The 27,747-nt window shown below is 47.7% G+C and overlaps 1 protein-coding gene across 3 annotated transcripts in view; it reads right to left on the bottom strand.

The window, feature by feature from the left end:
* The window catches only part of MYO18B (myosin XVIIIB), a 1,187,635-nt gene that overhangs the window by 124,237 nt on the left and 1,035,651 nt on the right, over nucleotides 1–27,747 (bottom strand). For all 3 annotated transcript variants that reach the window (XM_073672938.1, XM_073672946.1, XM_073672953.1), the window contains one exon: nucleotides 3,279–3,412. In XM_073672938.1, the coding sequence (XP_073529039.1) occupies nucleotides 3,279–3,412 (134 nt within the window). The remainder of the gene's footprint in view (nucleotides 1–3,278; nucleotides 3,413–27,747) is intronic.

Raw genomic sequence — 27,747 nt, 5'->3', positions numbered from 1 at the left:
CACTGGCCTATATGTTGCTTGGTAACAAAAAAATGCTTTCTTGTGCCTAAATTAATTTGTATATGGAGTATGTTTTTCCAATAACTATATATTATACCCTAGTGGGACATGTGGTCCTGGCACCCCAAAGTACGTTTCACTCTTGCTTCACCACCCTGATGAAGCAAGGGTGAAACGCACATTGGGGCACCAGGACCATATGTCATTACACTCTTTCATATTACAACATGTAAGTGTCTTACCATTGTCTTATTTTTTATATGCTTATCTTCCCACTAGGGTATAATGTATAGTTATTGGAAAAACATACTCCATATACAAATTCATTTAGGCATAAGAAAGCATTTTTTGTTACCAAGAAACATATAGTTTAGTGTATTTATATTTTAACACATGTTGTGCTCCATTGTGCTACTCTGATTTTTCATTCTTACTGTTTATATATCTATTTATTATTATTCTAATAAAAGTTATGTTTTATGAGACTTATCTGCACTATATTGTTTCTTTGTAGGAAACTAATAGAGTACATACAAGTGATGCTTCATAGAAACAGAAATGATATCAAGTTTGTATTTGTACTTTGAAGTTTTTGTAGTATAGAGAAGAGATATGTCAGTATTGGCATCTTAACCCATTTTCAGAATTTTATTAATGATTTACAAGCATTTTATAGGGGCATACAAACTTCTTCTCCTCCTCAATGATGAACTGCACATCTCCTTACTGCCCAGGATTCTTTGATCTGTGTAGCTGAATCTCGGCAGGAGACTCACTCCCTGACCGATGCACAGATGTTCTCTTACTGCAATCAGGTGAAGCTGAAATTCTGTACATAATATAACATATTTGAAGTGTAACACCACATGCCACACTAATTGTGGGCACCTGAAACCATTCTTGCTTACGCAAAGTAGATAATAAATACAGGTAACATATAGAGCATATTCATTTTCTGATTATCACAGTGATATGAGAATAGTGGTCTCTTTTTTCACTGAAAAACATTCAGTCAGTACAGAACTGAAATAAATGTACAGACATGCTATAAATCAGTAGATGGTGAGCAAACATTGGAAATCAAGATTTTGTAGACATCAAGGATTAAAGCAAATTTGAATTTTAAATATTAAATTTTAAATATTAACATAACAAGCAGCATAAATAACAATTTCTCAAGGCCTCATTACCCAGGCATATTATACCAAAATAAACCTCTATATTGTTTCCAACTGGATATATTTTTGTTAATGAGAATCCATGGATATTTACCAAATACTGAAATAAATATGGATGAAAATAAAAGCACATTTTTTGCAAGTTCTATTCACTTCTATAGAAAAATATGTTATCAGTATTAACAATGTGATACAGTATATTGCTGCTTATATGAAATATGCTGGCTAAATAGTCACATTACTTAATATTGGCTCTATATTCTGGAGCTTCCAAATATTAATCTAATATGACATGAGATAAACCTGATGTCAAGTTATAACTGGAATCATTCCCATTAGCTATGAGAGTTATCAGATAAAATTGCAGTTCCCCTGCAAATCTGACAGTGCTACAGATATTAAAATTATAATAAGAATTACCATACAGTATATTAGAGATGAATGTATTGATTCAAGGAAGATCAAATTTGTGCATGTTTGGAAATTTGCTGGATCCAGTGAATTTAAACAATTTGCGATTCAGTCTGCGCAAATCGCCTACTGCCAACTGACATAATGAAAATGATTGAATCAGCCAGAGGAGGCTCACATGACCTCGGGCACGACCATGTGGGCCTTTCCAAATTACTTTGCAACTGTCACATCACATGGTATAGAACAGGAAATCTGAAGGACAGCACGGTAGTTTCGTGAAGAGCACTCTTGCTTGGAAGCGCTAGGGTCCTGGTTTCAAATCCCACCAAGGACAACATCTACAAGGAGCTTGTATGTTCTCCCTGTGTTTGCGTGGGTTTCCTCTGGGTTCTCTGCTCTCTTCCCACACTCCAAAGACATACTGATAGGGAATTTAGATTGTGAGCCCCAATGGGGACAGCGATGATAATGTCTGTAATGCGCTGTGGAATATGATGGCGCTATATAAGCAAAGCATAATAATAGAACGGACTATAATAGCCTGTGTGAAAGCAGAGAAAGGGAATGCAGCAGCTATTTTGGAGTGAATGTGGATAGTTCTATTTCAAATAGCACCTATCATTTCCTATTTAGTTATTTTTGAAAAAGACAACATTTTTGCCTCCTTCATTGTTTTGTACACATTGATATGAATAATAATTAATCTTTCTTTTCACAGTCACTCCCAAGTTCATGGACATATGCTAATGAAGAGGCAATGACTCCACCCTGCCAACAGGTATAAATCTGGATTTACACATCACTTGATTTTAATGTAATTATTAAATGAAATTTGTCACATTACAGAATGAGTCAGCTTTGCTGCACAATTTCTGGTGTATTTCAGAAAAAACATAGACTGAAGAACAGGCAGGGGAGTATAGGGAGAGACTAGACTTATTTGGATACATGCTCAATTGGCTTCTCCCTGCACCGCTCTAGATAATTGTGTGTAGGTTATTAAGAGGTTTTCTCCCTGTGTACATAAGGAAACCCCTGTCAATCACCCTGAGCAGAGTGGGGAGAAGCCGAACGGAGATGGCGTCAGACTAGTCTTGTCTCGTCTCTCCCTATAGTACCATGTCGGCTATTTCAATCATCTTAAGGATTTCAGAGAAGAAACTTACATGGCTGCAACTGTGCAGCCAGGCTCTGATTCACACTGCCCGTTATTCGAAAGAGCATGAATTAATTGAAAGGTTCCCTTTAATGACACTTCTGTCTAGTCTTTTGTGGTTGCGCATCTCCTGGAAACTACTATGCAGGTGCTGAGACTTGAACAGACTGTAGTTGACAAAGGAGACATAAGCCACATCAAACAATGCTGGAAGGTCAGCAATTGCGGGGACAAAGGAGGCGCTGAGCGCAGATCAGCAACACCCATCGGGCCAGACCGCGCCGACAGCATATGGCAATGGTGACTTAAAAAAGGTATATTCTTTGATATACAAGTCTTATAAACAGGCTGTAGGATGGAGGTACAAGAACTTAAAAGTGATGGATTTAGTTTATATGGGAAAAGTGACAGGCTTCCTTTATCTACAATACCTGACAAAATCTATGGACATAAGTGATCCTGTTTTTGGAAAATAGCAAATTTGTTTTTTCATCTCATAAAATGACAAACTACTAAAATAAACCTAATACCTTTCAGTGTCGCTGTCATCACTCGATTCCACTTCTTCTAATGCAGCCTGTAAGTCAGCAATGCGTCGAATTGATGTTTCTAGATCGGCTTGTAAAGTTTGTCTTACTGCCGTGAGCTCAAATACCTGAGTCTCCTATAAAAATGTGAAAAAATATAGATTAATACTACATCACCACAGCGATCATACCAAAAAGGGCCTTAATGACCAACCAATTTTTTTAGTTTTTGCCTCTATTTATTTTATTTGGCTGTGCAAGGCTTTGTTTTAAGAGACAAATTGTATTATTTTTATTGATGTTTTTGGGGTGCATATATAATTTTTATTTTTTTTTTATGAAAGTATAGCAATTTTTTTTATATTTTTTTATATTTTTTACTGTCCATGTTTCACACCAAATAACCTGTTGAATCACTTTTCCAGGTTACTACTTTCACATGGAGACTTAATATGTGTAGGTTTTTCGTTGTTTTGCTATAAGTAGTGCATGCAATAAAATGTATTTTATATGAAAAAAATCTGATTTATTCGTATTTTTAATGGGGATGACTTTTTTATTTTTTTGTACATTTTTTCCAGACTTTTCATACATACATATTCTTTTTTACAAACTTTGTCACAGATCATAAAAGCTCTTTGGGGAGCATTTTTTAAATTTTTTTTCACTTTTAGGCTACGTTCACACATTCAGTATTTGGTCAGTATTTTGCATCAGTATTTGTAAGTCAAATAAATGGTCTTTTATTACAAAAAGGAATATCCAGAAAAAATAAGACGTTTCGGTTTATCAGACCTTCATCAGTCATCTGGAAATTGTAAAGACTGCCTGCTGCAGAGCTAACAGAATCTCTGCAGTATCCACTGCTTAAATGTGTGATAACAAATTGGCTATGACAACCACAGGGGTCTAACAGGCATTTAACATGTTAACAGCCGCGGGTGGATCTCAGCTGTCATGTGCTGGAAAAGATGCAGGCTCAGCACCTGAGCCCGCATCAAACAGTGGAAGGTGACCTTGGACGTACTCATATGTCCAAGGTCGTAAATGGATTAATTACATTTATATATTTTTATTTTCATAATTCTATATAGTCATTTTAGTACCATCTTTCAAAAGTAAGTATCTTATATTCCTCAATGTAATACTGTATATAAATCCTTATTATTCCGCTTAGCTTGCCATATTCTGACATAAGTAGCAATATGACCAACGTTGAAAAAAAGCTAAGATTTTGTGATACTCTGATGTGATACACTGTTTGTGCTATGTGTGTTAAATGTACATATCTTCATACAACTAATGGAAAGGTAAGTGTGCATACATCTGTATCTGTTCAATCATGCAGCACATGACTGAGGATATAAAACTGGATAAAAGTTAGTGTTAAACACTATTTACACTGTCCCCATAACAATACTATCCTGAAGAGCAGGTGGAGGTAACTGGAAAATGAAAAAAAAACAAAAAAAAATCTTTTCTTCTCCTGTAAACCCATCCTGAATGTTACCTTATTAAGCTTAGGTGTTTAGAATTAAATATTGTCTTATTGATTTTTTTTGTTGTAAATTTTATGCATATATCTGCAATTTATAAATTATAAATCAACCATAGATTAGCAATATATGAAAAATATACAACATATTTTGTGGGGACTTTCTGGCATTTTCTGATTGGCAGTAAATCAAATATCGTATAACTTCCGTGGGATGCTTTATTGAATCATCTGTTATAAAGCTTAGAAAACAGCTAATGCATAAGTCATCTTCAGCGCGGCCAACTATTGCATCCTGGCAGAGATCAATATTCCCATATAAGTTATGGTTGCCAAGATATAGAGCATCATACTCCGTGCAAATTTAATATATTCCAGGAACAAATTAATGCAGTGATGTCCAAAAAATATTAAAGGCCAGGTTATTCTACAATCAAGACGTGTATACTGCTATATATTAACTGTAAGTATTGTCAGTGGAAATTTATCAGCTCTTAAAAGGGCTTCCATGGACATGCTTTGGGCAAAGTCCTCTGTCTAGCATGCCTTAAGGTATACCTGACCTTCACCCTTTAACCAACATACAGGGATCTGGACTTAAACATTGCCCCCATTGGGTTAAGTCCATGGTGTGTCTGTTGGCCAGTGGAGTATGCTGGTAGAGGATTGTCTGAAGACAGTCAGTACCAAGAGATCAGAATAAAAAACAAAATAGTTCTATGTACCCCAAAGCATAATAAGGAACATTCAATTTCCATAGAATAACTTTGCTGCAAATCGAATTTGCCAATCAGCATGATTTGCCAAATGCTGATCCACTCTTCTCTAGTGATAAAATGGACTTTATGTTTTACACATTCTTGAAGACCCACTTGTTTGCCTACAATTTACGATTACCGATGTCATAATTAAAACTTTTTTGAAAAGAAGGCACAAGGTGGAGTTGAGTGCCAGACAGTGTACCTTGTGATAACACTGCTTCAACTCCAACTTCTCAGGCATCTACCTCCATTACAAATGGATGCTCTAGATCAGGTTGGAGAAATACAGAGTCATACAAGAAATGTTCCTTACAATAAATGAACGCATGGGCTGCTTCAGGTTTCCAGTTAATCACATCAGACCTTTTGTTAATTAATTCTGTCAAGGTTTGGCAATCTTGGAAATTTTTTTAAGAAATTTGCAATGTTAATTAGCGAGCTCAAGAAATCTCTGCAAAGCTTTCAGTGATTTGGGTTGTAACAATTCTTCGTTGCTTAGACGTTAGAGGGATCCTTTTGGAAAAGTTATAACTCAGTAAGTCTTCTTGAACCAGGAAAATATATTTCTCAAGAATCGTTTCTGAAACGCTCCAGCTGTTTTTCAAAATCTTATTAATGACATTTTCAAAGATATATGTGGTCAATATGTTGTTGTGTATCTAGATAACATTTTGGTTTATTCACCCATTTATGAGTCACATATCCAACATTTGCGCACTGTACAGTACAGACCAAAAGTTTGGACACACCTTCTCATTTAAAGATTTTTCTGTATTTTCATGACTTTGAAAATTGTACATTCACACTGAAGGCATCAAAACTATGAATTAACACATGTGGAATTATATACTTAATAGTGTTGAGCGAGCACTAAAATGCTCGGGTGCTCGAAGCTCGGGCCGAGCTCGCCGTGATACTCGGGTGCTCGACCCGAGCAACAAGCCCAATGTTAGTCTATGGGAGACTCGAGCATTTTTGCGGTGGCACCCCCGGCAGTCTTTTAAAAGCCTAACAAGTGCCCAAAACGATAGTGACAGTGCTCAAATGACATGGGGACAGCATGGGGATCGCCCCAGGAAGCATTTCTGACCCCCAGGTCACTTCTGTCAACAACGTGGTCAGAGGTATTAAGCCACTTTTACAGGCTCACAATAAAACGAAAGTGAAACTTTTTCCTGTGAAATATGTTAAGGGACATCCTTTCCAGGGTAAAGACTTGTGTATAAGTTAAAATAAATTACCATAAACAAAAATACTCCTCCACACCTTCGGCTATGTTCACAAGTAGCATTTTTTATGCGTTTTTGCACTTTTGTATTGCTTTCAACTATGACAAATGCATTCAACGGGAAATGTCATTTTAACATTTTACAACCTTATCTGGCCATGTGCTGTGTGACACATGCATAAAGTGCTGAAAAGACATGGGGACAGCATGGGGAAGACCCCTGGAAGCATCTCTGAATCCCAGGTCACTGTCTAAAAGTGTGCCCATCATAAGTGATCCTTGCCGCATCAGAAGATGCAGACTTGCAACTATCCCCATGCAAGTTCTAGTCCCAGGGCAGTGTTCAATTGTACCTCCCCCATTCCTTGCAATACAAGCGCAAGTATGCAGCCTGCCACCCACCCACCCCCAGGCTGCAATACCATACTGCTTGCTTGCTTGAACTTGAAATTGGGCCTTTTAGGCATGTGGAGGCGGAATCTGGCCAACACGTCATGGCTGTGTTGGTGGCCTGGAATCCATACTCAGTCCCCAGCCGCCCGGCGGCCGGGTGTCCATACTCAGTCCCCAGCCGCCCCGCGGCCGAGTGTCCACACGGTCCCCAGCCGCCTGGGGGCAGTCGGGTGTCCATAAACGGTCCCCAGCCGCCCCCATTTCTCCTTGGAACATCCCCCCACACACTTTTCTTAGCCCAGCCTGCTTTAGGCAGCCTTGGACGAGCCCACCAGAGAACCAGACTCCTCCGGTGGGCCCTGACTTCTCCATCGGTGGAGTTGAGAGTGCCAAGGTGAGGAGCATGATGATGATGACAGAAGTTAGCATCTGCTATGTTTTCTTTTAATGCAAGTGTAAGTGTGCAGCCTGCCACCCACCCACCCCCAGACTGCAATTCATACTGCTAGCTTGCACTTGAAATGGGGCCTTTTAGTTTAGAGGAGGCCAAAGCTGGCCATTACCTCATGGCTGCTTCGGCAGCGAGGTATCCATACTCAGTCCCCAGCCGCCCCTATTTGTCCTGGTGTGCCTTATACATAAGATTAAGCGCGTATACCAAAACATTACCTGTGCCCTCCCCAGTGCATTTAGTGGGAAGGAGAGCCTATTCCGCTGTAGTGTGTGCATGCCAAACCCCTGTTCATGGTACATGCGAAGATGCCTCCCACCTTGCACCTGTCGTTGCAGACTTGCAACTATCCCCATTCAAGTCCTGGTCCCAGGGCAGTGTCCAATTGTACCTCTCCCATTCCTTGCAATGCAAGCGCAAGTATGCAGCCTGCCACCCACCCACCCCCAGGCTGCAATACCATACTGCTTGCTTGCTTGCACTTTAAATTGGGTCTTTTAGGCATGTGGAGGCGGAATCTGGCCACCACGCCATGGCTGTGTCGGCGGCCTGGTATCCATACTCAATCCCCAGCCGCCTGGTGGCCGGGTGTCCCCGCTTGCTCCCCAGACTCCAGGGGGTGGCCGGGTGTCCATACTCGGTCCCCAGCCACCCCTATTTGTACCGGTAACCTTTCCCACACTTTTCTTAGCCTGGCCTGCTTTAGGGCAGCATTGGCCGAGCCCACCGGACTATCAGACTCCTCCGGTGGGCCCTGGCTTCTCCATCTGGGGAATTGAGAGTGCCAAGGTGAGGAGCATGATGAGGATGATAGAAGTTAGCATCTGCTTTGTTTTGTTGTAATGCAAGCGCATGTATGTAGTAGCGGCTAGGCCTGAGGAGGTCAGCGTTTTGGCGCATATCCTACCTCCTCTGAGGATTGCTGGATGTTTTCCTGCTACTATCCAAGTTCTATGACTCCCATTAAAACAAAGCTTCAGGTGATAAATGATGGATGAGGTAGTGGCAAAGGAGAAAGAGCAGGAGGAACAGGGACCATTCACATCAATATCAGGCCAGTCAACCAGATATGTCTTGTAGGATATGTTTCTGTAACAAAAGGAGCGGTTCGGCTACACAGTTATAGGGCATACAGTGAGTGCAATGCCTACCAAAAATTTCGAGGCACTCCAATGCCCCTTGGAAATGACATGGAGGTCAGAGGGCGTTAACTAAACCTTTTTTTCCATTTATAGCAACTGGGTCTCCTGTGCATTGTTGGCCTAAGCAGTGAATGGAATGCTTTCCAAAAATTATGAGGTACTGCAATGCCCCTTACAAGAGCCATGTGTGGCACCCCAGGGGTCTGGTCACCACAGTAATAGAGATTACGTCGGAGAGCAAGTGGGAGGTTTCCTGGTCAGGATCCCTTAAACATGCAACATCCTCCTGCCCCAGTCCTGGGAGGGGAGAATTCTGCCCTTATAAACTGGATCTGGGGTGGGGTTGAGTGAGTCAGAGAACAGAGAACAGTCAGAGTCAGAGTGAGAGCAAGGGAAAGTAACAGCAAGGAGCTCTGTAGGAGCTAGGAGCTAAAGACGAGGGGCTGGAAGCTGAGCAGAGCTCGCCCTGGCAGAAGACAATAGGAACCGGACACAGGAGTCCGAAGCTGTGAGGACTTATATATCCAGCAGCAGAAACCAGCCGGCAGGGGATTTCAGGTCCTCTGGCCATAGAAGCCCGGAGGCTCAGTCACAAGCAAGGGACCAGCACCGCCATCGTGGAGCGGAGGCTAACAGAAGGCCCCAAGTCACCAGCCTTACGGGTGAGCACTACACGGTACACACAGGGACGTGGGCTACTTCTACCCACTTACAGCAAGGTAGCCAGGAAGAGTGCAGACAGACGGGGAGGCCTACAACTCCACCTGGCCAGGGGAACTCCTGCTTGCTCACAGACTGACCAGGCCTCTTATGCTAGCCAGTACTCCCGGGAGGGTCTACCTTATAATCATCAGTAAAGACCCTGAACTGCACTGCAAAGACTCTGAGTCATTCCTGATGCGCTCGTGCACCATCACCCCCATCATCCACACTCACTGCCCTGAGGCTATACTCCTCCCGAGGGGAGTTATCCCATTTTATGCTGCGCACACAACACCAGCCTGTAACATACCTGGCGGCGTCCTTGCATAGTGGTCCATCTCCCACTGTGCAAGAGCGCGTACTTGATCTCCAGTCCAGGGTGTCTCTCTGGCTTCCCTCCATGCTGTCTGTTTGTGTCTGTTTCTGCTGCTTAAGGGCGGCGCCCGATCACTTCCTGCTTTTTGTACCTGCTGCAGGCACACCCCTTGTGCGTCCTCAGCCTATTGCTGTCTGTCACCTGGTATTTAAATCAGCTGCCCCAATTAACTGATGCCTGAGCATCTTGCCCTGTCAGTTGGCTTTTGTCTCTGACATGCCAGGTCCTGTCTATGTCTCCTGCCTTGCGGTATCAGTTCCCGTGTCTGAACTGAGTCCTGTCTTTGTCTCCTGCCTTGCGGTATCAGTTCCCGTGTATGAACTGAGTCCTGTCTATCTCTCCTGCCTTGCGGTATCAGTTCCCGTGTCTGAACTGAGTCCTGTCTGTGTTCTCTTGTCTGCCTATCCTGGAGGCTGTATTTCCAGGCCTGTCTGAACACGCTCCTAGCCTGTTCCTCCCGCCTTCTAGGGGCCGATTACCTAGATCCGTTCCTGTATCTTGTCTGTCCTGTCTGAACACGCTCCTAGCCTGTTCCTCCCGCCTTCTGGGGGCCGTATTCCCAGACCCGCTCCTGTATTCCGCTGCAGTGTCGGTCTCCTCCGTACACTCAGTTCCAGTCTGAACTCTCTCCTATCCTTTACCTGTTTTGCCTCTATGTCCGTTCCCTTCCTTTTTCTGCACAGTCTGAACTCGTACCTAACTCCTGCTCGTTGTCACTGTACTTCCGTTTGTGAGTTTGTGGTCCACTCGCTACTTCTCTGCAAGTACCCTGTGGGTATCTGGTTCTGCCTTTCCCTTCTAGTCTGTTCCGTGTGAACAGAGCCCTGTTCCCACCACGTCTGCGGTTTTCGCTTTGCTCAGCTCTGTCCGCCACGTCTGCGGTTTTCGCTTTGCTCAGCTCTGTCCGCCGCGTCTGCGGTTTTCGCTTTGCTCAGCTCTGTCCGCCGCGTCTGCGGTTTTCGCTTTCCTCAGCTCTGTCCGCCGCGTCTGCGGTTTTCGCTTTGCTCAGCTCTGTCCGCCGCGTCTGCGGTTTTCGCTTTGCTCAGCTCTGTCCGCCGCATCTGCGGTTTTCGCTTTGCTCAGCTCTGTCCGCCGCGTCTGCGGTTTTCGCTTTGCTCAGCTCTGTCCGCCGCGTCTGCGGTTTTCGCTTTGCTCAGCTCTGTCCGCCGCGTCTGCGGTTTTCGCTTTGCTCAGCTCTGTCCGCCGCGTCTGCGGTTTTCGCTTTGCTCAGCTCTGTCCGCCGCGTCTGCGGTTTTCGCTTTGCTCAGCTCTGTCCGCCGCATCTGCGGTTTTCGCTTTGCTCAGCTCTGTCCGCCGCGTCTGCGGTTTTCGCTTTGCTCGGCCCTGTCCACCGCGTCTGCGGTTTCGAATTTTTCTCCCAGTCTGTACTGGACCCTACCCAGCCTGCGCTCTAGTCTGCCTGTTCCAGTATTCCCCGGTGTGGGTCAACAGCCGGGTCCGGAGTCTGACCTGGAGTAGACCCTGGTTCCTCTGCTCGGTTCCTCCCTGGTGCACTGGCGTCGTATGCCGTCGTGCGACCTTGGTCGGATCGGGCAGATACTTAGTTACGCCCCTCCAGGCACTCTCCGGTTCATGGCACAGTGGAATCACTACATAAACACGCACACGCCAGTCAGTCCGGGCGTGTGCATTACAGCATGCTCAGGCCATGGTTCCCGTTGAGCCCCACGGCCTTCGCTCTCTGAGAAGTTTTCCAGCGAATACATGCATTAAAATAAATAAATAATTTTTTTTTTTTTTTTTTTTTTTTTCCTTTAGCTGAGTTCCAGGCGAATTACGCACCCGTCCAGATGGATCTATCTGCTCTCGTTCCTGCGGATCCGCTACGTTATTATGGGGATCCAAGACAAAGTCGTGCATTTGTGGAGCAATGCATGCTACACTTCAAGTTCTACCCTCTATGTTTTCCCACCGATCGGGTTAAGGTGGCATTCATTATGTCTTACCTGGCGGGTGATGCCTTGGAATGGATCAACCCCCTATATGAAACACAGGATCCGATCCTCCTGGACCTAATGGCCTTCCTGGTGGCCTTTCTAATGGTCTTCGATGATCCTAACCCGGAGGCTCCTGCTGAAGCTTCACTTCCCAATATCCCGGAGCAGCCCCAATGGGTAATGTGTGTGGGTAGCGCAATAGTCCTCCAGCCCAATGAGACTACTGCCCACCCAGAATCCTCACAGGGTGACTACGCTTTCCGGAATACTTCTCCCAACCTCAAGAGGCAGTCCAGACATGCTAGACGTAGAGGCAAGCCGTCACGCCAGGGTCTGTCCTCCCTGAGACCTCCTGACCCCAACCTTGAAGTCCCTACTGAAGCTTCATCTCCCTGTATCCCGGAGAAGCCCCAACGGGTAATGTGCGTGGGTAGTGCACCAGTTCTCCTGCCCGAAGAGACTTCTCCCCATCCAGACTCCACACAGGAGAACTTCCTGCACCCGGCATCAGATGCTTCACCCACTTTAACCGGTGTGCATGTCCAAGGATGCTCCAAAGCTGTGGTTACCTCAGAGTCTGTGCACCTCTACTACCTGGTGGAGGACCCCCAGTTGCGTCCTGAATCCTCTGGGATACCACTCGATGACAAATGGAGAGAGACTTCTCTACACCCGGTACTCGATACTTTGTCCGCTTCGTCCTGTGAGCCTGACAATGGGTACCCCAAAGTGGTAGTTACTCCCGAGTCTCTACACCCCTCCGACCAGGCGGAGGACCTCCAGTTGTCTCTAGAACCCTTCGGGGTGCCACCTGGTGGTGAATGGACAGAGACTTTCCTATATCCTGGATCTGATACCTCGCTTGCTTCGTCCAGTGAGTCCAACCTAGTGTACTCTGAAGCAGAGGTTACCCATGAGTCTCTACACCCCTCTAACCAGGCGGAGGACCTCCAGTTGTCTCCAGAACCCTTCGGGGTGCCACCTGGTGGTGAATGGACAGAGACTTTCCAATACTCGGTACCCGATACCTCGCCTGCTTCGTCCAGTGAGTCCGACCTAGTGTACTCTGAAGCAGATGTTTTCCCCGAGCCTCTGCACTCTTCTGACCCGGCAGAGGACCTCCAGTTGTTTCCTGACTCCTCCGGGGTACCACCAGATAACAAAGAGACAGTGACTTTTTCTCACCCTGTACCTGATAACCCGTCTATTTATTCCTGTGAATTTGACAAGATGTACCTCGAAGCAGAGGTTATCCCCGAGTCTCTACACCCCTCCGACCAGGCGGAGGACCTCCAGTTGTCTCCTGAACCCTTCGGGGTGCTACCTGATAACGAATGGACAGGTACTCTTCTATATTCGGTACCTGATACCTCGCCCGCTTCATCCAGCGAGTCCGACCTAGTGTACTCCGAAGCAGAGTTTACCCCCGAGTCTCTGCACTATTCCGACCCGGCGGAGGACCCCCAGTTGTTTTCTGAATCCTCCTGGGTACCACCAGATAACAAGGTAACAGGGACTTTTCTACACCTTGTACCTGATACCTTGCCCATTTCATCCTGTGAGTTTGACAAGATGTACCCCGAAGCAGAGGTTACCCCCGAGTCTCTGCACTCCTCCAACCCGGCGGAGGACTTCCAGTTGTCTCCTGAACCCTCTGGGGTGCTACCTGATAATAAGTGGAGAGAGACTTCCTTGTGTGCTGTTCCTGGTACTCCACCCGTTTCGTCTGTTGCTGAGGATGGCTGGATAGGAGGTAGCATCCTAGCTACCCAGATTAGACCAGTTTCTCCAGTGGACAGTGGAAGTGATCTCCTTGAAGTAAAGGATTGGCCCTCGAGTTCCCTGCGGAACATTCTGGCAGGCCTGAAGAAGAGGGGGCGTAAGGGGGGGGTACTGTAACATACCTGGCGGCGTCCTTGCATAGTGGTCCATCTCCCACTGTGCAAGAGCGCGTACTTGATCTCCAGTCCAGGGTGTCTCTCTGGCTTCCCTCCATGCTGTCTGTTTGTGTCTGTTTCTGCTGCTTAAGGGCGGCGCCCGATCACTTCCTGCTTTTTGTACCTGCTGCAGGCACACCCCTTGTGCGTCCTCAGCCTATTGCTGTCTGTCACCTGGTATTTAAATCAGCTGCCCCAATTAACTGATGCCTGAGCATCTTGCCCTGTCAGTTGGCTTTTGTCTCTGACATGCCAGGTCCTGTCTATGTCTCCTGCCTTGCGGTATCAGTTCCCGTGTCTGAACTGAGTCCTGTCTTTGTCTCCTGCCTTGCGGTATCAGTTCCCGTGTCTGAACTGAGTCCTGTCTATCTCTCCTGCCTTGCGGTATCAGTTCCCGTGTCTGAACTGAGTCCTGTCTGTGTTCTCTTGTCTGCCTATCCTGGAGGCTGTATTTCCAGGCCTGTCTGAACACGCTCCTAGCCTGTTCCTCCCGCCTTCTAGGGGCCGATTACCTAGATCCGTTTCTGTATCTTGTCTGTCCTGTCTGAACACGCTCCTAGCCTGTTCCTCCCGCCTTCTGGGGGCCGTATTCCCAGACCCGCTCCTGTATTCCGCTGCAGTGTCGGTCTCCTCCGTACACTCAGTTCCAGTCTGAACTCTCTCCTATCCTTTACCTGTTTTGCCTCTATGTCCGTTCCCTTCCTTTTTCTGCAGAGTCTGAACTCGTACCTAACTCCTGCTCGTTGTCACTGTACTTCCGTTTGTGAGTTTGTGGTCCACTCGCTACTTCTCTGCAAGTACCCTGTGGGTATCTAGTTCTGCCTTTCCCTTCTAGTCTGTTCCGTGTGAACAGAGCCCTGTTCCAACCGCGTCTGCGGTTTTTGCTTTGCTCAGCTCTGTCCGCCGCGTCTGCGGTTTTCGCTTTGCTCAGCTCTGTCCGCCGCGTCTGCGGTTTTCGCTTTGCTCAGCTCTGTCCGCCGCGTCTGCGGTTTTCGCTTTGCTCAGCTCTGTCCGCCGCGTCTGCGGTTTTCGCTTTGCTCAGCTCTGTCCGCCGCGTCTGCGGTTTTCGCTTTGCTCAGCTCTGTCCGCCGCATCTGCGGTTTTCGCTTTGCTCAGCTCTGTCCGCCGCGTCTGCGGTTTTCGCTTTGCTCGGCCCTGTCCACCGCGTCTGCGGTTTCGAATTTTTCTCCCAGTCTGTACTGGACCCTACCCAGCCTGCGCTCTAGTCTGCCTGTTCCAGTATTCCCCGGTGTGGGTCAACAGCCGTGTCCGGAGTCTGACCTGGAGTAGACCCTGGTTCCTCTGCTCGGTTCCTCCCTGGTGCACTGGCGTCGTATGCCGTCGTGCGACCTTGGTCGGATCGGGCAGATACTTAGTTACGCCCCTCCAGGCACTCTCCGGTTCATGGCACAGTGGAATCACTACATAAACACGCACACGCCAGTCAGTCCGGGCGTGTGCATTACAGCATGCTCAGGCCATGGTTCCCGTTGAGCCCCACGGCCTTCGCTCTCTGAGAAGTTTTCCAGCGAATACATGCATTAAAATAAATAAATAATTTTTTTTTTTTTTTTTTTTTTCCTTTAGCTGAGTTCCAGGCGAATTACGCACCCGTCCAGATGGATCTATCTGCTCTCGTTCCTGCGGATCCGCTACGTTATTATGGGGATCCAAGACAAAGTCGTGCATTTGTGGAGCAATGCATGCTACACTTCAAGTTCTACCCTCTATGTTTTCCCACCGATCGGGTTAAGGTGGCATTCATTATGTCTTACCTGGCGGGTGATGCCTTGGAATGGATCAACCCCCTATATGAAACACAGGATCCGATCCTCCTGGACCTAATGGCCTTCCTGGTGGCCTTTCTAATGGTCTTCGATGATCCTAACCCGGAGGCTCCTGCTGAAGCTTCACTTCCCAATATCCCGGAGCAGCCCCAATGGGTAATGTGTGTGGGTAGCGCAATAGTCCTCCAGCCCAATGAGACTACTGCCCACCCAGAATCCTCACAGGGTGACTACGCTTTCCGGAATACTTCTCCCAACCTCAAGAGGCAGTCCAGACATGCTAGACGTAGAGGCAAGCCGTCACGCCAGGGTCTGTCCTCCCTGAGACCTCCTGACCCCAACCTTGAAGTCCCTACTGAAGCTTCATCTCCCTGTATCCCGGAGAAGCCCCAACGGGTAATGTGCGTGGGTAGTGCACCAGTTCTCCTGCCCGAAGAGACTTCTCCCCATCCAGACTCCACACAGGAGAACTTCCTGCACCCGGCATCAGATGCTTCACCCACTTTAACCGGTGTGCATGTCCAAGGATGCTCCAAAGCTGTGGTTACCTCAGAGTCTGTGCACCTCTACTACCTGGTGGAGGACCCCCAGTTGCGTCCTGAATCCTCTGGGATACCACTCGATGACAAATGGAGAGAGACTTCTCTACACCCGGTACTCGATACTTTGTCCGCTTCGTCCTGTGAGCCTGACAATGGGTACCCCAAAGTGGTAGTTACTCCCGAGTCTCTACACCCCTCCGACCAGGCGGAGGACCTCCAGTTGTCTCTAGAACCCTTCGGGGTGCCACCTGGTGGTGAATGGACAGAGACTTTCCTATATCCTGGATCTGATACCTCGCTTGCTTCGTCCAGTGAGTCCAACCTAGTGTACTCTGAAGCAGAGGTTACCCATGAGTCTCTACACCCCTCTAACCAGGCGGAGGACCTCCAGTTGTCTCCAGAACCCTTCGGGGTGCCACCTGGTGGTGAATGGACAGAGACTTTCCAATACTCGGTACCCGATACCTCGCCTGCTTCGTCCAGTGAGTCCGACCTAGTGTACTCTGAAGCAGATGTTTTCCCCGAGCCTCTGCACTCTTCTGACCCGGCAGAGGACCTCCAGTTGTTTCCTGACTCCTCCGGGGTACCACCAGATAACAAAGAGACAGTGACTTTTTCTCACCCTGTACCTGATAACCCGTCTATTTATTCCTGTGAATTTGACAAGATGTACCTCGAAGCAGAGGTTATCCCCGAGTCTCTACACCCCTCCGACCAGGCGGAGGACCTCCAGTTGTCTCCTGAACCCTTCGGGGTGCTACCTGATAACGAATGGACAGGTACTCTTCTATATTCGGTACCTGATACCTCGCCCGCTTCATCCAGCGAGTCCGACCTAGTGTACTCCGAAGCAGAGTTTACCCCCGAGTCTCTGCACTATTCCGACCCGGCGGAGGACCCCCAGTTGTTTTCTGAATCCTCCTGGGTACCACCAGATAACAAGGTAACAGGGACTTTTCTACACCTTGTACCTGATACCTTGCCCATTTCATCCTGTGAGTTTGACAAGATGTACCCCGAAGCAGAGGTTACCCCCGAGTCTCTGCACTCCTCCAACCCGGCGGAGGACTTCCAGTTGTCTCCTGAACCCTCTGGGGTGCTACCTGATAATAAGTGGAGAGAGACTTCCTTGTGTGCTGTTCCTGGTACTCCACCCGTTTCGTCTGTTGCTGAGGATGGCTGGATAGGAGGTAGCATCCTAGCTACCCAGATTAGACCAGTTTCTCCAGTGGACAGTGGAAGTGATCTCCTTGAAGTAAAGGATTGGCCCTCGAGTTCCCTGCGGAACATTCTGGCAGGCCTGAAGAAGAGGGGGCGTAAGGGGGGGGTACTGTAACATACCTGGCGGCGTCCTTGCATAGTGGTCCATCTCCCACTGTGCAAGAGCGCGTACTTGATCTCCAGTCCAGGGTGTCTCTCTGGCTTCCCTCCATGCTGTCTGTTTGTGTCTGTTTCTGCTGCTTAAGGGCGGCGCCCGATCACTTCCTGCTTTTTGTACCTGCTGCAGGCACACCCCTTGTGCGTCCTCAGCCTATTGCTGTCTGTCACCTGGTATTTAAATCAGCTGCCCCAATTAACTGATGCCTGAGCATCTTGCCCTGTCAGTTGGCTTTTGTCTCTGACATGCCAGGTCCTGTCTATGTCTCCTGCCTTGCGGTATCAGTTCCCGTGTCTGAACTGAGTCCTGTCTTTGTCTCCTGCCTTGCGGTATCAGTTCCCGTGTCTGAACTGAGTCCTGTCTATCTCTCCTGCCTTGCGGTATCAGTTCCCGTGTCTGAACTGAGTCCTGTCTGTGTTCTCTTGTCTGCCTATCCTGGAGGCTGTATTTCCAGGCCTGTCTGAACACGCTCCTAGCCTGTTCCTCCCGCCTTCTAGGGGCCGATTACCTAGATCCGTTTCTGTATCTTGTCTGTCCTGTCTGAACACGCTCCTAGCCTGTTCCTCCCGCCTTCTGGGGGCCGTATTCCCAGACCCGCTCCTGTATTCCGCTGCAGTGTCGGTCTCCTCCGTACACTCAGTTCCAGTCTGAACTCTCTCCTATCCTTTACCTGTTTTGCCTCTATGTCCGTTCCCTTCCTTTTTCTGCAGAGTCTGAACTCGTACCTAACTCCTGCTCGTTGTCACTGTACTTCCGTTTGTGAGTTTGTGGTCCACTCGCTACTTCTCTGCAAGTACCCTGTGGGTATCTAGTTCTGCCTTTCCCTTCTAGTCTGTTCCGTGTGAACAGAGCCCTGTTCCAACCGCGTCTGCGGTTTTTGCTTTGCTCAGCTCTGTCCGCCGCGTCTGCGGTTTTCGCTTTGCTCAGCTCTGTCCGCCGCGTCTGCGGTTTTCGCTTTGCTCAGCTCTGTCCGCCGCGTCTGCGGTTTTCGCTTTGCTCAGCTCTGTCCGCCGCGTCTGCGGTTTTCGCTTTGCTCAGCTCTGTCCGCCGCGTCTGCGGTTTTCGCTTTGCTCAGCTCTGTCCGCCGCGTCTGCGGTTTTCGCTTTGCTCAGCTCTGTCCGCCGCGTCTGCGGTTTTCGCTTTGCTCAGCTCTGTCCGCCGCGTCTGCGGTTTTCGCTTTGCTCAGCTCTGTCCGCCGCGTCTGCGGTTTTCGCTTTGCTCAGCTCTGTCCGCCGCGTCTGCGGTTTTCGCTTTGCTCAGCTCTGTCCGCCGCGTCTGCGGTTTTCGCTTTGCTCAGCTCTGTCCGCCGCGTCTGCGGTTTTCGCTTTGCTCAGCTCTGTCCGCCGCGTCTGCGGTTTTCGCTTTGCTCGGCCCTGTCCACCGCGTCTGCGGTTTTGAATTTGTCTCCCAGTCTGTACTGGACCCTACCCAGCCTGCGCTCTAGTCTGCTTGTTCCAGTATTCCCCGGTGTGGGTCAACAGCCGTGTCCGGAGTCTGACCTGGAGTAGACCCTGGTTCCTCTGCTCGGTTCCTCCCTGGTGCACTGGCGTCGTATGCCGTCGTGCGACCTTGGTCGGATCGGGCAGATACTTAGTTACGCCCCTCCAGGCACTCTCCGGTTCATGGCACAGTGGAATCACTACATAAACACGCACACGCCAGTCAGTCCGGGCGTGTGCATTACACAGCCTCAGCGGTCTGCCTCGCAGCGGTGGTACTCCCTGACCGCAATCCACGGGTGGCGCAGTCGGACAATTAACCTTAAAACCTAAGAAAGATTGCCACTGGTTTGACCAGCCTGAGCCACGGGACCGGGTCACCGCCACGGAGACTACAGACCCCAGAGACCCGGCACCGGGTATCCCACACACGTGTACACACGGCCCAGGGGGCGCGTCACATGCAGTACAGCATATTACAAACATAAGTCCCATTATTGGGGAGTGGGTCTCCCATAGTATTTGCTTATGCTTTCCCAGCAAAAGCTGCCAAAAATTAGGACGGAGCAACTTGCAATGCCCCTTACAAGAGCCATGCAGTACAGCATATTACAAACATAAGTCCCATTATTGGGGAGTGGGTCTCCCATAGTATTTGCTTATGCTTTCCCAGCAAAAGCTGCCAAAAATTAGGACGGAGCAACTTGCAATGCCCCTTACAAGAGCCATGCAGTACAGCATATTACAAACATAAGTCCCATTATTGGGGAGTGGGTCTCCCATAGTATTTGCTTATGCTTTCCCAGCAAAAGCTGCCAAAAATTAGGACAGAGCAACTTGCAATGCCCCTTACAAGAGCCATGCAGTACAGCATATTACAAACATAAGTTCCATTATTGGGGAGTGGGTCTTCCATAGTATTTGCTTATGCTTTCCCAGCAAAAGCTGCCAAAAATTAGGATGGAGCAACTTGCAATGCCCCTTACAAGAGCCATGCAGTACAGCATATTACAAACATAAGTCCCATTATTGGGGAGTGGGTGTCCCATGGTATTTGCTTATGCTTTCCCAGCAAAAGCTGCCAAAAATTAGGACGGAGGAACTTGCAATGCTGGCACCCTGGTGGTATAGTGGTGGTGGAGGCTGAGGATAAGGAGAAGAAGATTAAACAGCCGAAACGAGGAAGCGTATACCCATGTGTGGGTGTGAAGCGGTGCATGTGAATACACCTCCCGAAATAACACAGTGGATTTGACTTTATGTTACTCTGCTGTCATTTGGTGGTGATGAGAAGTCTGACCCAATCCAGCCCTTGCTCATTTTGATAAGGGTCAGCTTGTCAGCATTGTCAGTTGACAGGCGAGTGCGCTTATCAGTTATAATTCCCCCAGCGGCACTAAAAACACGCTCCGATAACATGCTAGCGGCAGGGCAGGCCAGGACCTCCAAGGCGTACAGAGCGAGTTCATTCCATGTGTCCAGCTTGGATACCCAATAATTAAAAGGCACAGAGGAATCACGGAGGATGCTGGTACGATCGGCAAGGTACTCCCTCACCATCTTTTGAAACTTTCCACTCCTTGTGAGAGTACCCCGCGCCTCAGGGCCTGTAAGCTGGGCGGGTGTCAGAAAACTGTCCCAGAATGTTGACAGTGTTCCCCTGCTTCTGCTGGATTGGAGTTACATCTCTCTCGCCTGTACGCCTTGGTTGGGCAACGAACTGTGACCTCTGCCGCTAGCGTGTTCAGATGGGAATTTTTTTAAGAGTTCTGCAGCAAGGGCCTTCTGGTATTGCCCAATTTTTGTAGACCTCTCCACCTCAGGAATAAGAGAGTGAAAGTTCTCCTTGTAGCGGGGGTCTACAAGTGTCACCAACCAGTAATGACTGTCACCCAACATTTTGACAACGCGAGGGTCACATAGTTACATAGTTACATAGTTTATACGGCCGAAAAAAGACAAGCGTCCATCCAGTTCAGCCTATTTCTTGTGCACTGCAGCTATTCCGCAGCGTTGATCCAGGGGAAGGCAAAAAAAAACAAACCATGCGGTATAGGCCAATTTACATCATTGAGATAAAATTCACTTCCCGACACCAATCTCGCAGTCAGATTAAATCCCTGGATTAATTAACTATCACTAAGCATAAGATGTAATTTTATTGTTCTCAAGAAAGGCGTCCAGGCCTCTCTTGAACTCATTAAGTGAGTTGTACATCACCACTTCCTCTCCCAGAGAGTTCCAGAGTCTCACGGCTCTGACCGTAAAGAATCCCCTTCTATGCTGGTGCAGGAACCTCCTTTCCTCCAGATGCATAGTGTGCCCCCTCGTCTTTGTCACCATCCTTGGTATAAACAGGTCATGGGAGAGATCTCTGTACTGCCCCCTGATGTATTTATACATGTTTATGAGGTCTCCCCTAAGCCTTCTCTTTTCCAACGTAAATAAGCCTAACTTTGACAACCTCTCTGGGTATTCTAGTCCCTCCATTCCCTTTATTACCTTAGTCGCCCTCCTTTGTACCCTCTCTAGCTCCAATATGTCTTTCCTGAGCACCGGAGCCCAGAACTGTGCACAATATTCTAAGTGCGGCCTTACCAGCGCTTTATACAGAGGAAGAACAATGTTCTCATCATATGCCCCTATTCCTCTTCTGATGCATGCCATGACTCTATTGGCCTTTGCAGCTGCTGCCTGACACTGGGCACTCCAATTTAATTTGCTATTAACCAAGATGCCCAGGTCCTTCTCCATGTCAGATTTCCCCAACGGTTTCCCATTTAATATGTATGGGTGACTGCTGTTTTTCTTTCCCATGTGCATGACCTTACATTTATCGGCATTGAACCCCATTTGCCACTTTTTGGCCCAACTCCCCAATTTATCTATATCCTCCTGTAGCTGTGCCCTATCCTCATCTGTATTAACTACTTTACAAAGTTTAGTATCATCTGCAAATATTGCTATTTTACTATGCAACCCTTCCACTAGATCATTAATAAATATATTAAATAATATAGGGCCCAAGACAGACCCTTGAGGAACCCCGCTAGTAACCCTGACACACCCTGAGCTTACTCCATTGATAACCACCCTCTGCTTTCTATCACTCAGCCAGCTATTTACCCACTTGCACACATTATCCCCCAGACCAAGCATTCTCATTTTATATACCAACCTTTTGTGTGGCACGGTATCAAACGCTTTGGAGAAGTCAAGGTATACAACATCCACTGACTCTCCCCGGTCCAGCTGTGAGCTCACCTTCTCGTAGAAGGCGATCAGGTTTGTTTGGCAGGAGCGATCCCTCATGAATCCATGTTGATATGGAGTTAGACAGTTATTATCATTAAGATATTCTACAATAGCATCTCTAAGAAATCCTTCAAATAATTTACCCACAACAGACGTTAAGCTTACTGGTCTATAGTTACCAGGGTCACTTTTAGACCGCTTTTTGAATATTGGTACCACATTTGCTTGGCGCCAGTCTAGTGGGACAGTCCCTGTCCATAAAGAGTGCTTGAATATAAGATACAGCGGTCTGTCTATCACATTACTTAATTCTTTTAGTACCCGGGGGTGTATGCCATCTGGGCCTGGTGACTTGTCTATTTTGATATTATTTAGGCGTTTCTGAACTTCCTCCTGGGTTAGGTGGGTGATATTTAGCGTAGGGTTTACTTTATCACTCTGCATTTCCTCCGATAAATTGTTTTCTTTTGTGAAAACAGTGGAGAAGAAGCTATTGAGTAGGTTTGCTTTACCCTCATCGCCCTCTATGATTTTACCAAGGTTATTTTTCAATGGGCCAACTCCATCAGTTTTAATCCTTTTACTGTTTATATAGTTAAAGAACAGTTTGGGATTCGTTTTACTTTCCTTGGCAATTAGTCTCTCTGTCTCCTCTTTTGCTATTCTTATTTGTTTCTTATAGATTTTGTTTTTTTCCCTATAAGATATTAGCGCTTCCCCGCTGCCTTCTTGTTTAAGTTTACCGAAAGCCCTTTTTTTGTTTTTCATTGCCCTCTTGACTTCCTTATTTAGCCACATTGGCTTCCTCCTATTCCTAGCCCTTTTATTCCCATAAGGTATGTACTTTCTACAGTGACTAAGTAGGACTGTTTTGAAAATTTCCCATTTTCTATCCGGGCTCCTATTACTAAAGATACTATCCCAGTCTATAAGGTGAAGGTCATCTCTTAGCTGATCAAACTTTGCCCTCCTGAAGTTCAGTGTTTTTGTGACTCCCTTGCTGGGCACCCTACTGAAGCACATGTGGAATTGTATAATGTTGTGGTCACTATTTCCCAGGTGCCCCCCGTCCTGCACCTCAGTTATTCTGTCTGGCCTGTTAGTTAATATTAAGTCTAAAAGGGCCGTCCCTCTAGTTGGTTCCTGCACAAGTTGTGACAAATAATTGTCTTTGATAATTGACAGAAACCTGTTTCCTTTCTGAGATCTACAGCTTTCGGTTTCCCAGTCTATATCGGGGTAGTTGAAGTCCCCCATAATAATCACCTCGTTATTTTTTGCTACTTCGTCTATTTGTCTCATTAATAGACTTTCCGTGGCTTCTGCTATATTTGGTGGTTTATAACAGACTCCTATGATAATTTTATTATTGTTTTTTGCCCCATGTATCTCCACCCATAAGGACTCGACCTCCTCATTTCCCTCCCATACATCCTCCCGTATTGTAGGCTTTAGACACGTCTTTACATATAGACAGACTCCACCCCCTTTCCGATTTCTTCGATCCCTTCTAAACAGACTGTAACCCTGTAAGTTAACTGCCCAGTCATAGCTTTCATCTAACCATGTCTCGGTTATTCCCACTATGTCATAGTTACCTGTAGATATTTCTGCTTCCAGTTCATCCATCTTGTTTGTCAGGCTTCTGGCATTTGCTAGCACGCAGTTTACACGATTTTGTTTTGTTCCAATCTTCTCCCTGTGGATTGTATTAGAAATTTTCTTACCTCCCTTCCAAGTATCTTGTCTTGGACCTTCTTTGTCGCACTTCATATCTTTCATTAGTATGTTCTCTGGTTGCATGTTCGTGTCCGGCGTTTTTCTTCCCATCCCCTCTTCTTCTAGTTTAACGCCCTCCTGATGAGTGTTGCGAGTCTCCTGGCGAATGTGTGTTTCCCGGGTTTGTTGAGGTGTAGTCCGTCTCTGGCAAGGAGTCCGTCATAGAGGTAATTCACACCGTGGTCCAGGAATCCAAATCCTTGTTGTCAGCACCATCATCTCAGCCAGTTGTTCACATCAAGGATCCTGTTCCATCTCCTGACGCCATGCCCGTCTACTGGAAGGATAGAAGAAAAAACAACCTGCACATCCAGTTCTTTTACTTTCTTCCCCAATGCTTCAAAGTCCTTGCAGATTGTCGGTACGTCCTTCTTTGCCGTGTCATTGGTGCCAACATGTATCAGAACAAATGGGTGGACATCCTTGGAACTGATGAGCTTCGATATCCTATCGGTAACATCTTTGATCTTCGCCCCTGGGAGGCAGCATACTTCTCTTGCAGTTATGTCTGGTCTGCAGATAGCTGCTTCTGTTCCTCTCAGTAGTGAGTCTCCCACCACCACCACTCTTCTTCCCTTCTTGGCTGTCCTTTTTCTTGTCACTTCTGGGTGTTTCTGGGTGCTCTTTTCTTTTTTTTATGTTAAGGCAGCGTAACATAAAGTCAGCCATGCGTGCCAGACTGGTAACGGGCAAGATTTCCGTGTCCTCACCAAGATGACGACTGACCATGCTCTCCTCCTCCTCCTCTTCCTCCTCCCCCCTGTCCTCAGGCCACCCACGCTGAACCGACGGTATGACACTTGTACAGGTACTACCGTCTACAACGCATGATAGCAGCTCCTGTTCTTCCTCCTCCTCCTCCTCCTCTCCCTCATTGTCCCCCAATGCACGTTGGGATGAGATGAGGCTGGGCTGTGTGTAATCGCGCGCTACGGCTTCTTGATCCATCTCATCATACTCTGGCTGCAATGCCTCCTCTTTAATTCTCTGCAGAGAGCGTTGCAAAAGACAGACAAGTGGGATGCTGACACTAATGATGGCGTCATCGCCACTCACCATCTTGGTGGCCTCCTCAAAGTTTGTCAGGATGGTACATATGTCAGACATCCAGGTCCACTCCTGAGGTCTTATGTGTGGAGTCTGACCTGAATATCGACGGCCTTGTTGCAGCTGGTACTCCACAACTGCTCTGTTCTGCTCACAAATCCTTTGCAACATGTGGAGCGTAGAGTTCGAACGTGTGGGGACATCACACACCAGTCGGTGTGCCGGAAGCTGCAAACGCTGCTGCAACACAGCAAGGGCGGCGGAAGCTGTAGCCGACTTGCGAAAATGAGCTGACAGGCGGTGTACTTTCACGAGCAGATCTGGCAACTCGGGGTACGATTTAAGAAACCGCTGAACCACGAGGTTAAGCACATGAGCCAGGCATGGTACGTGTGTGATCTCACCTCGCCTCAGAGCCACCACCAGGTTACGGCCATTGTCACACACGACCATGCCGGGATGTAGGTTCAGCGGTCTCAGCCACAGATCTGCCTGCTCTTTCACAGCTGTCCACAACTTACAAGCAGTGTGAGGTTTATCACCTAAGCTTATGAGTTTCAGCACAGCCTGTTGCCGCTTGGCGGAGGCAGTACTGCAATGCTTCCAGCTTGTAACTGATGTGGTGATATCTGAGATGGAGGCTGAACATGAGGAGGAGGAGGAGGAGGAGGATGCGCAGGAGCTGTACACTGTGGGGGCCACAATCCTCGGTGTGGGGAGGATGTGTTCCGTCCCAAGGTCCGACTGGGTCCCGGCTTCCACTATGTTTACTCAGTGTGCCGTCAGAGAGATGTACCGTCCCTGGCCACAAGCACTTGTCCACGTGTCCGTTGTCAGGTGGACTCTCCCAGTAACTGCATTGTTGAGGGCACGGCAGATGCTTTGGGACACGTGCTTGTGTAGTGCGGGGATGGCACACCGGGCAAAATAGTGTCGGCTGGGGATCGAGTACCGAGGGACGGCCACCGCCATAAGATTGCGGAAGAATTCCGTCTCCACCAGCCTAAAAGGCAGCATTTCCAATGCAAGCAGTCGTGAAATGTGCGAATTTAGGACTGTAGCCTGTGGGGCGTTAGCTGCAAATTTCCACTTTCGTTCAAAGGTCTGGGATATGGACAATTGAACGCTGTGGTGGGACGTGGACGTGGACGTTGATGCTGTTTCTTGAGAAACTGCCATAACAAGTGAAGACTGAGAGGAGGGGGCATCTTTACATGCAGTATGGACAGGGGATTGCCTTGCACACACAACAGGAGGTTCTATTGCACGCACAACAGTGGAAGAAGCAGTGGTGACACCCGCTGACACTGGTCGTGGACCCTGAGTTTCGCCCCACAAAGTCGGGTGCTTTGCTGCCATGTGCCTGATCATGCTGGTGGTGGTCAGGCTGGTAGTTTTGTCACCCCTGCTGATGCTGGCATGGCAGGTGGAACATATGGCCTTTTTGGGGTTATCAGCAGAGTCTTTAAAAAAATTCCAGACTCTGGAAGACCTACCGCTTGTACTGGCAACGTCCCTCGTGTTGGTGTTACGGGGAATGGTTGCCTGCCTTCTGTCTGCGGCCACCACACTGCTTCTTCCTGCCTGTTGGGGTACTCTGCCTCCCTCCCCCTGTGTGCTGCTGGCCTCCCTCTGCATGTCTTCCTTCCACGTTGGGTCAGTTACTAGATCATCCACCACCTCCTCCTCTTCCACTTGCGCACCATGATCCTCCTCCTCACTTCCTGGCAATTGTGTCTCGTCATCGTCCACCTCTTGTGACAGATTGCCAACGTCGACTTCCTGTGGCCGTGGCTGTTCAAATATTTGGGCATCGCAACATGGGATCTCCTCTTCCACCACTTCAAGCGTATCAGGCGAGGGGCCCAAATATGGAAATGGACCAGTGAACAGCTCTTCAGAGTGTCCAAGTGTGGGATCACTTGCTGTCTGACGACACTCGGCATGGTGGGAGGAAGGAGCATCAGGGTGAGGAGGAGTATGCGGTCGAGACTCACGGCTACTAAGAGTTGACCGTGTGGAAGACAGACCGGAGGTGGTGGTGCCCAGGTAACTGGAAGTATTGTCTGCTATCCAATTAATAACCTGTTCACACAGATCAGTTCTCAATACTGGTGTTGTTCTGTGCTTCCCTAGTAATTCGGTCAAGAAGTGGGAGCGAGAAGATGTGGCTGTTGGTTGTGGCACATTTTCACCTTGGCCATGGCCCCGTCCTCTGCACGAACCATCACCAGAACGTCCACTTCCACGTCCCTTGCCACGCGCCTTGCCCATTGTAAATGAAGTAAAATAGCTTACACTTGCACTATCAATGGAAAAAGGGTAATAAAGAGGAGATTAGAACCGTGGAAGAGGAAAACCTCAGTTATTGTTTACTGGGGTATACCACACTTTTTTAAATAGAGATATTTGCGGCTCAACAGTGAGCGACACACTCAAACTGCTTTTGTTTTAGATACCAAAGGCCCAAAACTGGATAGTACAGCGATTTGACCCGTGGAACTGCGAAACCACACTGGGATGTCGGGCCTACACAAGACTATTTTCAACAGATATATTTGTGTCTGAAAAATCAGGGAGACACTATTATTATTTTTATACAGCAAAAAATGCCAAAAACAGGATAATAGAGATGTTTTACCGTGGAACATCAAAACCACAGTAATAATTTACTGGTGTATACCAGGCTTTTTAAAATACATATATATTTGCGGCTGAACAGTGAGCGACACACTCAAACTGTTTTTTTTAGATACAAATGGCCCAAAAGTGGATAATACAGAGGTTTGTACCGTGAAACTG

This window comes from Phyllobates terribilis, unplaced genomic scaffold, assembly GCF_046119375.1.
Source record: "Phyllobates terribilis strain yellow unplaced genomic scaffold, ASM4611937v1 Scaffold_1__5_contigs__length_1240528914, whole genome shotgun sequence".
Lineage (NCBI taxonomy): Eukaryota > Metazoa > Chordata > Amphibia > Anura > Dendrobatidae > Phyllobates > Phyllobates terribilis.
Note: the sequence above shows the minus strand (reverse complement) of the source record. Positions and strands in the feature narration are given on the sequence as shown.